The 17,718-nt window shown below is 40.7% G+C and overlaps 1 protein-coding gene across 2 annotated transcripts; it reads left to right on the top strand.

The window, feature by feature from the left end:
- Positions 1 to 322: 322 nt before the first annotated feature.
- Positions 323 to 17,096, top strand: LOC126981037 (protein Spindly-B-like). 2 transcript variants are annotated; one of them, XM_050831676.1, is made up of 12 exons: positions 323 to 549; positions 4,293 to 4,428; positions 5,296 to 5,472; positions 5,824 to 5,985; positions 6,849 to 7,028; positions 7,316 to 7,525; positions 7,897 to 8,064; positions 11,004 to 11,068; positions 12,039 to 12,217; positions 13,165 to 13,347; positions 15,296 to 15,426; positions 16,594 to 17,096. In XM_050831676.1, exons 2-12 carry the CDS (start codon positions 4,306 to 4,308, stop codon positions 16,735 to 16,737), a joined length of 1,722 nt encoding a protein of 573 aa, XP_050687633.1. In that variant the 5' UTR covers positions 323 to 549; positions 4,293 to 4,305; the 3' UTR covers positions 16,738 to 17,096. The 2 variants fall into 2 exon arrangements, with proteins under 2 accessions (XP_050687633.1, XP_050687632.1); XM_050831675.1 differs by having other exon boundaries at positions 15,290 to 15,426.
- Positions 17,097 to 17,718: the final 622 nt, after the last annotated feature.

Genomic DNA, 17,718 nt, shown 5'->3' with positions numbered 1-17,718 from the left:
TCTTCAAGTATTCTATTCAAGAAAAATGCAAAAAAGTAAAACTGGAGACGATCTACAGTATATATGACCTGACTGGAAGCCCCACTGCTAAGTTGTTGGCTGATATATTCCTCTATCCACTCTGATTGATTGATAGTTTGAAACCTCTTCGAGTGTCCTATAATAATAACAAAATAAAAATAATACACTAGGCTGTTAACTTCGTAATACTCCATGAATATCATATTTAGATCAGTATAAAACTAATGAATTACGAGTATGTTCTGTTCAAACAGTGAATTATGTCGACTTATGCGCCGTATAAAACACACACAAGTTACAATCATCAGTCCATCAGTGTCATCATTAGCATTTCAAACTCGCTTCGACGGCGGAGCTCCAAACTGTGAGTCCAGAGAAGAAGAAGGGCGTGTCTGCCTGGCGTCCACACACACACACACCAAGACAGAACACCATCCATTATAGGCCTAGTGAGCGTCTACTGGGGAAGGTGCAGCCACAGGGAGCGAGGGGGGGCTAACAAGACCTACCCAATTGGACTGGCCCACCGTAAGGTTTTGTTGTTTCTACCTTTTGTTAAATATTATCTTGGAGCTCAACGAACATGACTTGTGAATACATGTTTACATACGATCTGAAACGAGTTGCCAGGAGTGAGGTCTTACTTGTCTTACTTGTCGGAAGTTCTGTTGGAATCACCACGGCCAACTTGAAAGTCCACCGCCTCCACATTTTGCTTTCTTTTTGTACTGTAGTTGGTCAGTTATACAGTTTGATACTGCACCCCGTGGCCATGGGTTGTGTGGAATAGGAGGCTTATCCGGTATGTTTTTTAGGAATGTTTTTGTATACCATTTATAAGTGAGGCCATTGTTTTCTCAGTGATTAGGCAAATAGGTCGGTCATTTAGTTGTCTTGTCTTGCTTTGTAGTTTAGGTGATTGATTAGGTGACATATTTTATAACTAGTCTTTACTTAGTGCAATCAACACACCTTCCAGCAGCGGCTTAATAGTTTTAGTGCTAAGAGTAATTACGCAAATATGCATTCTGCTGGCGTGTTGGCACTTATGGGGGTCCCTTCTCGTGGAACCCGTCTAGGTAAGGTCACGGTCGACTTGGGAGTCCACTGCCTCTACACTGTGCGCCACTTCTAATATGGCTCAGCTGGTCAGGGAGAGAGGTACTCCCTGTCCCCCTTGGAGTAGTCGCGTGTAGGATAGGGGGCTCATCAGGGATCCCCGGCAGAAACAGGCCCAATTATTTATTGTTATAATATTTAGAACTGAGGAGTGTTATTAACGAGAGGGTAGCCAACCAATTTCGAGGTGTTGACTGTTATTCTGGATATAATATGATACTGTTTATTAAGGAAATAGTATTCCTCAAAGTTTTGGGACTTGGGATTTTTCCCAATTCTAGGGAAATTTTTGAGGCCCATATTTCAGTCAATTTGCCTTCTCACACCCAAAACCCAAATTCCCCATAGGTTCCCAGGCTCTCAATATAATGTTCTCTAGGCTGATGAGTGTTAAGTGTGGGACTGATAAGTTGGACAGATAGAGCTGTCCCCCTTAGCATGGGGTGAGATGAGATCCTCCGAGAGGTACCATAAGTGCCTGGAGAAGACTTTGAGGGCCTCCTGTCGCACGTCTTGGTCAGGGTACTTGCATAGGATCTTCAGGAGGTCCAAGTCGTTTTTCAGTGCGTACGCCGGGACAAAGACCTCATGCCGGTGGCGAACGTAAACCAGCGACACAAAGTGGGCCACGCGAAGGATGCCTTTCACCTGGCGTCGGGAAGGTCGAGCTGATCCCTGAAGAGGGCGATCTTTAGGGCGTAAATCGCCTTGGACATCCTTCGTGCTTGGTGATACGCCCCCGGTGCTCGGAACTGTATCTGGCCGCTGTCCCAGCCGCCAAGGAAGACGAGGCAGAGATTTAGAAGTTCAGCGTAGTCTTTGCAAGGATGGTTCCCTTTCTGAATGACAGTCCTCAAGTAGCCAACCATGTCCTCTCGCAGAGATTCAACGAACTCCTCCAGGGATTCACCGTCTGTAACGGGAGTGTACGAGCTGAGGTCCAGGAAATTCCACCGTTCTTGAAAGTGCTTGAAGGCTCCTATCTCTGGTCCAGAGTATGCGCCGCAGCATCTTTTGAACATATGCTTCAAGATGCTACACACGGGAGAGAGACGAGGGGGGGAGGCAAAGCTGGGGAGAGACGAGCCTGAGCCCGAATAATCCCGTCACCACACGGAGGGAGGAAAAAGTTGACAAAGTGTGCGATCTCTAAATGTTATTACATGGTAATGAAATTTCATACACAACATTATGACCAGATAAGGTACCAGGGCATAGTCGATATGGAGCAAAATATTCTACATTGAAAAACAGAAACACCCTAACATACATAGACTGTAAGGCAATGTAGTTGAAGGTTTAAATGGGATAAGGGGATTAACCCTTTCCATCCGTGACGCAGACGTCGGCATCACAGTATGGAGAGGGTCAAGAGGAAATGGAAGAGGATTAATCCTCTTCTAAACCTCTCAATCCTCCTCTAAATTCCTCTTAACCCCTTCAACACGAGGATGCGTAAACTGCATCTTTGCATGCCCCATACTATATCCGAGGACGAGCATACTGCATCCTGGCTCGCTTTAGCCAATATACAAGTTGTTTTATCTCTTTATTTATGCTTAGATCTCAAAATTATCAATTAATTTGTTTCTTTATGTGCACCTTTTAATTCTGCATGTTTTCATATATAACACATGATGATTAGGTTGAGTTTATGACTGAAAACTTGTTATATTCAATAGCGACATTTGAAATTTGGCGCGCACAGCGATCTCGGATATGGCGCGGGGCGCTGTTTTGGCCCGGCAGTAGTGAAGGGGTTAAGAGGTTTAGAAGAGGATTATCGGTGACACCAACGTCGCCGGAGTGAAGGGGTTTATAATGATTTAGATGAAGTATTTATACTAAAAATATGTAAGAACATGCAAGATTGAGTATAAATTGGATAAATTCAGGTTCAGGAAGGAAATGAGCAAGAAACTGTTCATGAACAGGGTGGTGGATGAGTGGAACAAACTGGGCAGATATGTAGTTCAGTCAAACACAGTTTAAAACTTTTAACCCTAGAACACTAACCTTAGAAAAAGTCACACCACTACTAACCATGGGTACATCATACCCGATTTTGAAAAAAAAAAAAAAAATTAAATGTAAAGTTTTAATGGAATAGTTAAAGCATGACTTCACTTCTTGTATCTTGACTTAACATTTAAGAAGAAGAAAAAACGTATTGTTTTGTTATGTATGAAAATCAGGTAAAACTAAAAATAAAAAAAAAAAAAAAAATAATAAAAAAAAAAAAAAAAAAAAAAAAAAAAAAATCATCCGAATTATCATCTTTCTCTTTCCAAACTCCCCTGATCTGTCCACCTGTGATGGACTATCACTAAAAAAAACAATACAATATCCTAGGGACATGCACAATATATCTGTATCCACATATGTATCACCAACCATGGGTATGCACAACAAAAAAAAAAAGGAGAGCAGAGTAACAGACACAACACCCTTCCGCTTTCCCCTCTGCTGTGAAGCTACTGAGCCAAGCACTAGGAGGTGGCACATGAAGCAATGAGAAGAATTCACACAATGGCAATGGCGTCATTGGCAATCGCCCCATTACGTTAATGGAGGTTAAACATGCTTATTGATGGGAAGGGAATTTGATGAATAATCAATAGCTGGCATGTGTAGGCCATCTGACCTCTTGTAGTCTCCTTATATTCTTGTGTAACATTCAGGAGTGTGGAGTTTGAGTTTGAGTCGCTGAAGTCACCTACTTTTGGCTGGAATCGGAGTCTAAAAATATATCCTACTCCGACTCCTTTATGAAATATGTGATATTGTGTGGCTGGGTGTGGTATAGTTAGGTTTGATTTGCCTACCACTGTACTGTAGAAGAGGAGAAGGGGGATGTAGGTGGAATCAGAATTGGAGTCGCAACCTTAAAATTTCAGGAAGTCAGTGTCAAAAATTTTTGTATCCGACTCCACACCCCTGGTAATGTTAGTGGCAATATTATAATATTCCAGCTTTTAATTATTTTGTTTTGATGAATGTCATTTTGAGTTTGCTCATCGGCAGAATGTAGCTTTCTATGCTTTTAGTTGATGTTAGAGGCAGGGAAAACTACTCAGAGAAATGAGTGACAAGAAATTCTAACAATGCCCCACATCAAGACTAACAGACATCATCATTCCACTTTAAAACAGCACCCTGGTCATCATGGAGGCAGAGGTCAGCCAGCTCCGTCAGCAACTGGCGGAGGCGGAGCACAACACCGTCCTGGCAGCAACATTTGGCAAGCAGCTCCTTGAGGAGAAGGACAAACTTGAGGAAAAGTTGGAGGTGCTTGATGCTGATGGCTTATAGTTTATATGCTGAGGGAAGGAGAAGGGAGGGGAGTAGGAGGAACCTACTGACCTTTTATAACAATATCTTTTCAGTTTTTATGACAACCAAATCACTGGACATAGTCTATCTTGATTTTCAGAAATTGTTTGATAAAGTTCTACACCATAAATTACTTTATAAAATCAAGCAACTAGGTAATGAAGGTAAAGTACACCAATGGATGGCTAATTGGTTAAGCAACAAACAACAAAGAGTGGTGAATGATGGAGTTAACTCAGAGTGGGCGCCTGTCACTAGAGGGTCCCTCAGGGCGCTGTTCTTGGCCCAGTGCTATTTATAATTTACATCAATGGCTTTGACATTGGATTCAGTAACCCATTAGTAAGTTTGCTGATGACACAAAGGTTGGAAATTCAGTCATCAGACAGAAACAGACAATGCCTCCAAAAAGATTTGCATAAAATTTCAGCTTGGTCTAATAAATGGGAGATGCCCTTTAATATAGATAAGTGCCAAATTCTTCAAGGTGGAACAAAAAATAAAAGGTTTTGTTATAAAATGTGTGGCATGAAACTTAAAAAAATTCACTGTGTCAAGGGCTTGGGTGTCAAAATTGCATCAAAGCTCAAATTCTCACAGCAATGCATTTTGTCTCCATGTTTTCTCTCTCCTCCTCTGGAGGGATATTCTTTGTCTTTTGTGAAAATAAATACTGTTGCTATAGATGTGGTCCAAGAGAGTAGAGTTTCTTACCTATAACACCTTTGCAAAAGAAGGGTCTTTTGGTAATGCTTATTTTCATGGTCTGATTAGAGCACTGCATCATGTCTTTTCTCTCTTTGGGGATCATATCACTGGCAGGCACTAGAGCAGGAGAAGCACTGCCTCTCCCTGAAGCTGGAAGCCAGTGTGAAGATGGAGCAGTCACTGGTGGCTGAGGTGGAGCAGCTGAGGGAGCAACAGAGCTGCCAACTAGAGGTCTTGACAAGGACAACCCAGGCAGCTCAGACCCAAAAGCTGGAGAAACATTTCAAGAAGGTAAGAGTGGTAGCCATATGCATACCATAGTGCATCTTACTGTTCATGTGAAGGGGCAGCCTTATGAATCCATAGTTCATTTGATCCCTGCTATTTGCAGGTGTGCATTTTTATGGATTTATTTGAAAATTAATTTTAAAAAAGTAAAATTTTCAATATAAAAAAGTATAATGTAAAAATAATGTAACAATGAAAAAGTACTCTTCAAAAGCTTTCAATTCATATATTAATGTTGGCATTTTAAGTGTAAATGACATCTGTAGCAGTTCTGCATATGAATGAACAATGAACATATTTTTTTTACTGATTAGAGTTTAGACCCAGATCAATATAAATACTTGTCTCATGCAGATATTAGACCTGGAGTCCATTGTAGGGAGTCAGCGTCTGGAGCTAGCAGAGAGCCACAAGAAGGCAGAGCTGCTGGAGGCTCAAGTGAAGGAGGCTCAGGAGAGACTTGAGAGTTTCAACAACCTCGACCAGTCTGTTGATGATTCCACTAGCATTCTTCAGGTGCTGTTTTATTATTATTTTTACAGGAGTGTGGAGTGTGTTGTTGAAGGTGCTGTGTGGAGTGTGTTGGGGAAGGTGTTGTGTGGAGTGTGCTGGTGAAGTAGAAAGGGTACTGAGGGAGTGTGTTAAGAAAGTACTGTATGGATTGTGTTTAGGGAGTAGTGTGTTGGGGGTATGGAGTCTCTTAAGGCCTGTGTACATTACGGGTGACTGCTTGGGGTGTTGCGTCTACTATGTTGCCAGAGTCTGTTTTCTGTACCATTTTTTCCTTCCTGGTTGATCAGTTTGGTAGCCTGGTGGCATATTTTGGGGATATTTTGAGGTCCTTGTGTTCTCCAAGACTAAATGTAAGGTTCCTAGAGTCAGGAAGTGAGTTGTTATCTGGCTTGCAGGCTTTAGTGTGGACAGACTGGCTCCCTGTAACCACTCACCACCAGGGCTCCGATCCAGTGACCCAGCTTTGATGGACACCTTTATTGTGTAGTACAGGGCTTTAGGGGAGTAGAGTGTAGAGTGTATTGGGGAGGCATCCTGTGGAGTATGTTTGGGGAAGGAGGCCGATTCCTGAGTGATGGTATGTTTATGATATGATGATGAGAACAAGAGGGTGCAGATAAAGTTTGCTTTCTATTGCTCATATTTGATGTGTTTTTAGTGTCTTGTGCAGACCAAGCAGCTTTGTAATAGGGGCTGTCATTGATTGGTGGTCATGGTGATGTACTATGTGGCAGTATGGGTAGGGAATGGTATGAAGGCATGTTTGGAAATCAGTAGGTTTTGTTCCACACTTCTTTTTTCAAAGTTATCTGAAGCATCAACAACCAATCAAGAGGAAGCTTACTAAATCTTGAATATATTTACAGGCCCAGGTGACTACCCTTACTCAGGAGAAGCAGGAGCTGGAGATGCTGGCTTCCTCCCTCAGGAACAAGCTTAACTCAGACAAGTACCGCCTGGAGCAGGCTGAGAGGAAGGTGATGGACTTGGAGACAGCACTGGAAGAGAAGGAATGCCAGTTCACCTCATACTACAATGCCCTAGAGGTGAGGCAGGCAGCTTATTGTGAACCTGCAGTGAGGGAGTGACCTTAACAGTATTAATCTTTCTTCTGGGATTAAATGATTTCTCTATGGGACACTCTTGGGCTCAGTTACTAAATACTTATGTAAAACTATTCGATCAGGAAACCTTAACACTCGAGACTGTCGAGACCAGTCAGGATATTTTTTGCCTGAACAATCTATTGATGGAAATGTGATTTACATATTTATGTGTAATAATATATGCTAAGTGGTCTTTGTAGACAACTATTTTCTCTTTATTTTGGCAGAAAAACAAGGAGGAGATGATGGAACTGAAGATGGAGATCGAGAGCCTGAAGCTGGCAGAGACAGACCCAGGGAGGAAGGGCAACTCCCTGTTTGCTGAGGTGGAGGACCAGCGACAGGCCATGGAGAGGCAGCTGGTCAACTACAAGACAAATTATAATATCCTCAAGAAGCAACATGACTTCAAGGTGCAGCAAGTGGCCAAGCTCAAGGTCAGTATTTTTTATTTTATTTATTTATTTATTTATTATTTTTTTATAACATCATTAGGCTTTCTTGATGGGGCCTGCTGCTTGGACCCAGCCCTAAATGGCACAGGCAAGTGTTTTAAAGGGGTGCCACCTTGCTTGGGTCATGCTGTCTGTTGTAAGAACAACCAGAAAGCAAGGTACATATCTCAAATCAAGGTGGTCTCACTTAGCAAATTTTGACAAGTTGCAAATCTAAGTGGTGGTCATTTACTCGCTGGACACCTTGCTTTCAAAACTTGACAGGTGAGTTTGACTACAGGTCAGATTCGTACCAACAGAGTAGAAGTGTTTCCCTCCCTTGGTACATTAATTCAGTGTTTCAAATGTTTCAGCTTCAAGTGGCATCACTGCTTAGTCTGAGCAACAACCGTGCTAGCTGGGAGTATGTGAGTCACTTAGAAGAATCACTGGCCTCAGCCCGGTCCCAGCTGGAGACTTTTACCAAGCGCTGCCAGGAGCTGGAGGAGGCACAGCAGACCATGGCCATTCCTGCATGTGTGGTAAGGACCAAGAGACATGGTTTTTGTGCTGTAGAGTGAATGATCAAACATTGATTCATACCAAACACATGCACGCACACATATGCGCACACAGTCATGCATGCAGGCATGCACACTTTACACACATCACACAAATGTGCATGTACACAGAACTCCATAGTGCAGTGGTTAGTGCTTTTGGTTCACAACTGAGAGGTTTGGAGTTCGATCCCCGGACGGAGTGGAGATGGATGGGTGGTCTCCTTGAATGACCCTGTCCACCCAGCAATGAATGGGTACCAGGTGTCAGTAACAGGTTGTGTCCTGCCTTCAGGGTGTGTGTGGCTGTGAGGTTGCCGTTGTACCTAGAGATCCATCACTTGTGAGCTCCATGCACATTTGGGGAGGGTACTGACTGGCAAGTGTGAGTATTGCATGAGCAGACCATGTTGAATTACACACACACACACACACACACACACACACACACAGGGTGGTATACACTGAAGAAAAGAAGAATTGGATCACGAAGGAGGGAAAAACAGACGGGTATGGAGAGTGCTGATGATGACAGTGATGATGGCATGTATGATTGTGCAAGTTTTTTGGGATTCGCGAGTAAAGAGTCGGCTATTTACAAGAGAAGTTTGGTTATGGAGAGGAAACTGGATAAGTGGATCGGAATAGTGAAAAGCAGAGATGAGGAGGAGGTGCAGGAAGGCAATGGGACTAGATGATGTGTCAGGCAGGGTCTTGAGGGAGTGCAGTAATTAATTAGCTGATAAGATCCAACGCATCATAGTCAGCTCACTAGCAGAAGGTAAGGTCCCAGCAGACTGGAAGCAAGCAGACATTATATCAGTTCACAAAGGAGGGTGCCACGAAGACCCTGGGAACTACAGTCCAGTCTCTGACAAGTGTGGCAATGAAGAGCTGTGGAAGGCTGATCAAAGGTAAATGGATGGACTACCTGAGGAGACAGAGTAGATTGACGAACAAACAGCATGGCTTTTGAAGAGGAAGATCTTGTACAGCGAACTTGATGTGTTTTTACTCACGAGTGACTGACATAGTGCAGGAAAGAGAAGGTTGGGCTGATGGAATTTATTTAGATCTACTGAAAGCATTCAATAAGGTGCCACGCAAGAGACTGCTGTGGAAGCTGGAGTATATTGGAGAACTGGAAGGAGGACTTTTGAGGTGGATGAAGGACTTTTTGAAAAATAGGGAAATGAGGATGGTGATCAGGGGTGTGAGGTCCTCCTGGGGGAAAGTGATCATTGCCACAGGGGTCAGTGCTGGCTCCGGTCATGTTGGCAATATACATCAACGATATGGCAGAGGGAGTGAACAGCTAAATGAGTTTGTTTGCTGATGGTGCTAAGTTGCTGAGGATGATTGGAAGTGAAGCACTGCAACAGGACGAAGACAAGATACGGGAATGGAGTCGTAGATGGGAAATGGAATTTAATATCAGAAAGTGTTGTATGAAAATAAGAGCAATAAGAAAAGATCAATGGAAAAGGCCCAGGGAGTTACTGTATCAGATAATTTGTTGCCAGAGAAACACACAAAAAGAATTGTAGGTGAGACATACAACCTGGTGAGAAACATAAAAATTGCTTTTCAATATCTGGATGAGGAAATGATGAAAAAATTGATTATAACCATGATATGTCCAAGGTTGGAATACACAGCAATAGTATGGTTGCTGAGTACAAAGTCAAATATAAGGAAAGTAGAAAGGATTCAGAGGGCAGCAACAAAGATGGTTCCTGGACTAAGAGATTTAACATACGAAGAGAGATTGAGGCAGCTGACCCTACCGACACTGGAACGGAGGAGGGAGAGAGGAGATCTAATTGCTGTACATAGGGTGCTGAGAGGGCTGGAAAAAGTGGACAAAGAAGATCTTATAATGTGGGATACAAGAGACTCAGGAGGTCATGGAAGGAAGATGAAAAAGGAAGCCTGTAGAAGAGACATAAAGAAGAACAGCTTTCCACAAAGAGTGGTGGAAGCCTGGAATGGCCTGGAAAAAGATATGGTCAATGCAAAGATGATTCATGATTTTAAGGCCAAGGCATAGAGATGGGACAGTACGAGTGTAGCTCCTCTCCCGTATACCACAGCTAGGTAAATACATATGTCCGTCAGCTGCCATGTAGTAAGCACAGCCTTCACCTCCTGCATTCTGCCGGCTTTAACAGACTAGGAAATACGACTCGTTACCCGTATTGTGGGGGCAGGGTCTTGGGAGTAACCGTTGGAAAGGTCCTGTCTCCCGAAAAGAAAAATGGACAGATTAACATAATAATTGAAATGCAAAGTCTTGTTGACATTAAATTTAATAGGATTCCACTTAGGTTTAAGGAGAGATCATCTGGACCATAGGGTCTGTGTGGTCTGAATATCTATGGAAACTCTCTCTCTCTCTCTCTCTCTCTCTCTCTCTCTCTCTCTCTCTCTCTCTCTCTCTCTCTCTCTCTCTCTCTCTCTCTCTCTCTCTCTCTCTCTCTCTCTCTCTCTCCAGAATTTCAACTCAGAGAGAATCAATAGTTAATACAGAAAATGATGTGTTCCTATTCACTTTTTATATATTTACTTTGTAGTACATTTTTCTTAGTTTTTTGTTACCTTGTGTATGTACTTTCCATGCTGCAGATGATGGAGTTGGGATAATTTATTATAATTCTGGTGTTCTGAAATACCAACATATCAGGGGACATCCACCCCTGACTTCCCACAGGGAAAAGATTTGGTAAATTTTGATTTTTTATTCTGTTTTCAGTCATTTTTCAGTGAAATAAAGCCATGAGAAAAATCACATACTTTAGTGTTTTCATCACATATTTTGGTGAAAAAGTATCACATCAAAAAAAACTAAAATGGTCTCAATGGCAACATTTTTTTCCAATTTCTACTCATAATGATTATTATAGTGATGTGTTTACTTACAGGAGGGTTCTGACGAAGTGGACCACAGTGCCAATCAGCTCTTCAAGAATCTGTACACCGAGAGCCAGTAAGTTCAAACTAGTGCCATTGTGCTAAGTAGTTATTCATAATTAGTAACACACTTGCCCTGGAAATTGAGTCTAAACTTGTAACTTACTAGCATTTTCCCTGAGACTTGAGTTTTTAAACTTAAAACTAACAAACTTATTCTGATACATTGGATTTGAAACTTAAAACTAACAAAATTTCCCACAAGACAGAATTTTTAACTAAAAGACATTTGCCCTGGGAAGTGGCATGATGAAAGGAAACTTTCCCTTGAGACATGGGAATTAAACGAACACACCTGCCCCCCAAAACGTGGGATTTTAAACTTGTAACTAACAGTAGCCTTGAGACATGGGATTTTAAACATTTACTAAAACATGCCCTGAGACATGGGATTTGAAACAAACAACTTTTTCTTGAGACATGGGATTTGAAATATACACTTTTCCTTGAGCCATGAGATTTCAAACCAACATGTTTGGGCTGAGACATGGGACTTCAACCTCACATTTGCCCTTAGACATGGGACTTCAAGGTAACACTTGGCCTGAGACATGGGACTTTTAACACTTGGCATGAGACATGGGATTTGAAACTTAAGAAAGTAACAGAATTTTTACCTTGAGTCATGGGATATTTAATTTAAAAGTAACAGAAACTGGCCTCTTAAGATACAGGAAATGAACGTAACAAACTTGACCCCTAAAACACAGAATATGAAACTTAAAACTAACAAACTTTCCCTTGAGACAAGCGATTTAAGCTAACTCGCTTGCATATAGGACAGGGGATTTGAAACACATTTACACAATGTTTTTATAGTGGAAAATTAACACTCCATTTAAAATAAAAGGTTGAGGTAAAAGATACTGCTATATATTAGCTCATATTTTTTTATTTTGTTTTCTTGTATGTTACCTTACTCTTTCAAGCAAGGGTCCAGGTGAGTTATAATTTTTTTTTATACATTTAGGTCTTCTTTTATACAGAAAGAAAATCTCTGATCTCAAGCAGTCCCTGCACCAGGCTGAGTTTGATAAAGTGGTGCTTAGTGACCGCATCCTTCAGTTGCAGCGGAAACTGAGACAGATGGAGGCAGCACGTGATGCTTCCCACGGCGAGGTGATCAGACTGAGGGTCAAGCTGGATGACCTCACCACCAAGAAAGGTGAGCAAGCAACTGATCAACACAAAAGTCATCACCACCCCCCAACATGGAAACTTATCATTATAGATTTTCCCTCTAGTACAGTTCATCCTTGTGTACCTTGAGAAGTAGTAAAACCATTAAATACTATGCATTTTAAAACAATTGATTATTTATTGCAAACTACTTCATTCTGAGAAAATAGTAATTGCTAAGCAATGATGCATATTACATGTGTGAGATGGAGGTGAGACATGGACAACAATAGGCCTAACCTACAGGTATGGTATTTAGGCATTCAGGTTTGGCACTAGCCGCTAGTCGTCTTACCTGTATGTATGTATATATATATATATATATATATATATATATATATATATATATATATATATATATATATATATATATATATATATATATATATATATATATATACATACATACATACATACATACATACAGTAGCAGAGCATATCTTTAGACATCCTTATTTGATGGTACACCTTCCCTGTTGCCAGGAAGGGGTTGAACCAATGGTAGTCAAGTCTATTACAAAATAGTTTTTAGTAATCCTTGCCGAGTATACATGCCATCTCTCATGCTCAGCATGACACTCAGTCCTACATACAAAGACCAATGCTTTCTGACCTGTGCAAAGGATATGACTAGAGGCAGCAGCCAACCCCTCACTAGAGACAGCAAATGTCAGCACTCCTCCCTCTCTACTTATGCTCATTCCAAACTTGTAATTTCTTTTTAGAAATAATTCAGAACACAACTATAGAAAAGTAAAATTTTCATACAATTGCAATAATTCATTTTTTTTATGTCCCTCATATAAAACAAAGTGAGAAAACATGATTGAAGAAGTGTGTGGGAAGTAGTATTGGAAATTAAAAAGCAGTAGGAAGGGACTAAAGCAGGAAGACACTTAACTCATTCTAAAGTATTCATTACCAATGTTTCAGGCACTGACTCTGCCAAAGAAATGAAGCGAAGGGTTGAGAAGATTCCTGGCTTTGAGGAGCATCAAACGGCTTCCAGCACAGCTGAGACAGACAGCACAATGTCAAGGGAGTCTGTGCCACTAAAGGAGAAGTTGATAGACCCAACAACCATGCAAGAAGTTGAGAAGCAGGCTGAGAATACTGGTAAGTCTGTAACAAGATTTTTCTTAGTGTTTGGTTATTTGTGGACAACTTTGATGAGCTAGAAAGGAGACTCATTTTATCCTTGAGACATGGGAATTAAGAATGTGTTCCTGTATTGCACTGACTTTCATAACTGATAACTGAAAAGGATATAGCTCTCACAGTACAGGAGATTGCTGTTAAGGGATGGACTCTACTACAATTTTTTGCCTAGAAGGTGTCAGAAGTCACTAAGGCTTTTTAAGTCCCTGCTTATGTTAGCCATTATATTATGAAACTAGTGGTTTTATATGTTTAAACATGTCAGGCACTGCATGCCAGTCTTTGATCCAGACAGCATCAACCTAAAACAAAAAGTTTTTGGTGGCATAGTTTTTTTTACTAAACAGGTGCTACTTAGCCTAAAAGTAAGGAAAAGAATATTTGATTCACATCTGGTTTAAACTTGGGTGGGAGGCTCCATCCTTCCTGCAGTAGATGGCCGGTGGTGCCCAGCTGTCATCACAATTGTCTCAAACTTTTAACTATGTTTACATCATTCAGTGATGCAAATATGTGATAATATCCCTTCCCTAACCATTAAGACTCACCTGACACCCCCTACTTCCTCATAGCACCCACCCCCTGACAGCTACTCTGGCCCTCACCCACTGATGTCACAGAAAATTTCATTTTTTTCTTAACCTCCAGACTTTATTACATCGCCACTTTATGAAGCAATGTGAAATTAATGCTTCCCAAGAAACCTCCCCTCCCTCCACGTATGTTCCCAAAGTTGCCCTTACAACCTGGACTACCCCCCCTGTCCTTGATAGTTATAGCAATGGGATAAATTAATGTGGATGTATATGCAGTTAATTTTGGGGTCAGATTTGGTTGGAAGATATGTAGAAGTTGACCCATGCTACTATACTCTGTCTATTTGTAGCTTGCGACTGGATCCTAGGCTGTTTTTATAAGCTTGTTGCTGATTGGATAGCGGGCTGAGGCAGCCTTCCCCCACACATAATTGAAACAAACCTCTCCACGCTATAAGTTTTACTTTTATGCTTTGTAGCCCACTCATGTCGCGTAATACATACTTGGTTTCTTCATCACTGGGCAGGAGAAAGATTGCAGATTACGACTGTCTTAAAAACAACTTAAATTGACTAAAAATAATACAAGTTGAAGTCAAAGATGGGGTTATAAATGTTTATAGGTCTGTTTCTACGATGTGTGGGGGACAAGGCTGGCACTACGGTACGGTTGAAATCTTGATAAAAAGTACGGCATGGAATTACAGTACGGTATTTTTTTAATGTATGGTACAGTATGATATAAGTACGGAAAATATAGCAAAATTCCAAACTGCACCGTACTACAGGCTTTAAAAAGTTTTTTTATTTTTTTATTTATTTATTATTTTTTTTTTTCCCATTAGCACCTGGTAGGCTATATTTTGGAAGCCTGATACATGTCTAGTCACTTTGTAAATGTGATTTTTCAAATTTGTTGATGTACCTTAATTATTTTTTCACAAATAATTTTTTTATGTATAAATATATTTTCCTGATGGTATGATAATGGTATGGAATTACTGTACGGTATTTTTGCTGTACTCTACAGTACAGAAAAATAGCTGGGGGTACGGTACAAAATTTCGGTACAGTATTTTTTCAGGTACGGAGTACGGTTTAAAATTCTGGACCGTACCGTACTGCAAGCCTTGGTGAGGGAAGGCTGCCTCAAGCCGCTGTCCAATCAGCGACAAGCTTATGAAAGTAGCCTAGGATCCAGTTGCAAATTACAAATAGACTGTGTATAGTAAATCATTTGTAATAGTGGACTGGGCATTTGGAATTCATTAAAACCTTAGAATTTTGATACGTTATATTCAAGGGGACAACTTATGAAAATATTTTAGTCTAAAAAGTTCACTGTTTCTCCCAACACAACCAAGAAACAGAAGCCAGCTCAGAAGGGGAAAAGCATGAGAATGAAGAGAACTTGCCACCAGCCAAACTAGAGGTTAAGAAAAAGCCCAAGAAGACTGTACAGCTGACTGAGGTAGTGATGGTACACGAGATTGATGGCCAGGTATGTGACACTAGAGGTAGAACAAAACATTTCCCTGTGTTATGCAAGCTACTGCCACATCCACTTCTCCCCACTTTTAACAGTCAAGCTTTGGGTCGGGGTGTAGCTAGTGAGTATGCAAGAAGTGATAGCCATCTTACTATAACTAGAGGAAGGACAGAATATTTCTCAGTGGTGATGACAAATATAATCCTCTTATCTACACAAGTAAAACTCCATGATTTTGGGTTGTGTTTCTATTAAGAAGGCAATGCTTAAGAAACAGAAAGGGTACTTCAGAAATGTTATCAACACAACTCCATGATGTCAGGCCACTCCATCTGTCATCTGATGAGCTGGTACATCTACAGAGAAGAGAGCATTATTACCTACTCTAAAACTTTCCTTGCCCATAGTCTGTTTCAATAAGATATTATTGGCGGCCACACCTCCTCTTATTTTCTCTTGATTTTGATTTGCTATAGGGCAGCCAATCACCGTGCCGAACCCGTCAGTTTGCTTCTGCCTTGGCCGCTGGCATCATGATTGCACAATGTTCTTAGTTTTCCAATAATCTCTAGGATACTGGTGGTACAGAACTGTAAAAATATTTTTCCATGCATCTTGTGGGGGTCCGTGTCCTGTGACCCCTGCAAATGAGTGGGGAGAGGTGTACGTTCATATACAGTAATACTTCGGTTTACAAGTACCTTAATTTATGAGTGTTTTGATTTACGAGCAAAAAAATGCCTCAGTTTACGAGCAGTGACTTAGTGCCCATATAGTCTCATAGTTAGTATGCCTACTGTACCTCCTGGCAAGTTCTATCGACTTGCTCGAGCCTTGAACTCTGTGGGCATCTTCTTGGCCTCCTCCACTCAGGATTGTCTCTTACAGAAACAACCTGATGAGCTGGGAGTTCGTAGTGACAGGCTAGTGGGTAATGTATGTTGAATCAGTTTCATGGAGTAGACCCCAGTTTGACAAAGTCATTCCTGCGATATCCCATGATTCTGCATAGACACATATTTCCAAAGGCATAGATTCACCTCTCCAATTCCTTATTTAGTGTCCATGCCTCACAGCCAAAGAGTAATACAGGGAGCACAAATGACTGGAAGATCTGGTGGATATATATTAGCTGTTTTTTTCAATATGTAATATGTATTTTGTATTTTCACTTAATAGGTTCAAGAAACAAAAATAAAACAGGAAGATGGAGTGAAGAAGGTTGAAAGGAAGCAGAAGGTGCTAAAGAAGATGGAGTGTCCAGTTACTAAAGTGAGCAATATCAACAGCGGTGAGGAAAGTGCAGAGTGCAAGACCCAGTAACCCTCAGGCATGGACTTCACCAGGATAAAAAAAAGTATGCACCTTTAGTGACATGAGTACTAAGCTGCTGTTATAAGTATTAATGATTACTACTTGTGTTGAAAGGCAGATAATTAACACCATGGAACAGTGTCAGTTTGTACTACTAATATTCTAGAGGCTGGAAGGGGGTCTGTGTGCATGAGAGAGGCAGAGAGTTACTCTTCAGATTTGATAAATATAGAGTCTTGGTTTGAAAAAAAGCTTGGGTAGACATCTGGGAAGGTGGGCCTTCTCTTGTAAAAGCTATTTGAAAATTACATGTTTGAATGAATTTTTTCTGCTAAATTGCATCTGACCAAAACTGAGCTTTCCCTGTATCTCTGGCTCTTATTCACCTAGAATGATGATGTTAGTGTCTAGACATAAGTTTTTTGGGCCAAGGAATTCATTTATGTCATTTAGAATTCAATCCAACCAACTCCAAGGACTCATTTCTGGTATTCAATGTCTTATCGAAATATCGCGCTCATTTTATGACACAGTTTGTTTGTTTGAGGCTATGCGTCATTCATCAAGCCCCATCATTGGCCCTTTGTTTCCAACATGCTGGATGCTTGGCCAGTAACGTCCCAATTTTTACAAGGATTTGTTTATGTTGTATTTGGGCTCCAGATTTTCCTGCGGTGAGCACATGGTCATGATGTGTGCTGTATTTTTTTTTTTTTTTTTTTTTTTTTATTATTATTATTATTATTATTTTTTTTTCAAAGGCAAGATAGCATATATATATGTATTTCCATGAGTAAATACGGTAAGTATTTCAGGCAGATGATATGATACATGACAATACATATGTGGATTTTTTATTTTTTTATTTTTATTTTATTTTTTTTTTTTTTTACCTAGATAAGGATGATGTCAGATGACAAGTGTGAGGTGATACTGAAGGTTTCCCATCCTGAGGAATGTATAGTAAGTTCCATTTCTTTATTTATCATT

The sequence above is a fragment of the Eriocheir sinensis genome, chromosome 46 (genome assembly GCF_024679095.1).
Source record: "Eriocheir sinensis breed Jianghai 21 chromosome 46, ASM2467909v1, whole genome shotgun sequence".
Classification (NCBI taxonomy): Eukaryota; Metazoa; Arthropoda; class Malacostraca; order Decapoda; family Varunidae; genus Eriocheir; species Eriocheir sinensis.
This window is presented reverse-complemented; position numbering and strand designations above follow the sequence as displayed.

Bases quoted from the DNA above. Each gene is read 5' to 3' on its own strand.
- LOC126981037 (XM_050831675.1), top strand. From the start codon at position 4,306: ATGGAGGCAGAGGTCAGCCAGCTCCGTCAGCAACTGGCGGAGGCGGAG. The intron at 5,986-6,848 runs GTGCTGTTTTAT...ATATATTTACAG, and splicing joins ATTCCACTAGCATTCTTCAG to GCCCAGGTGACTACCCTTAC. The intron at 8,065-11,003 runs GTAAGGACCAAG...GTTTACTTACAG, and splicing joins TGGCCATTCCTGCATGTGTG to GAGGGTTCTGACGAAGTGGA.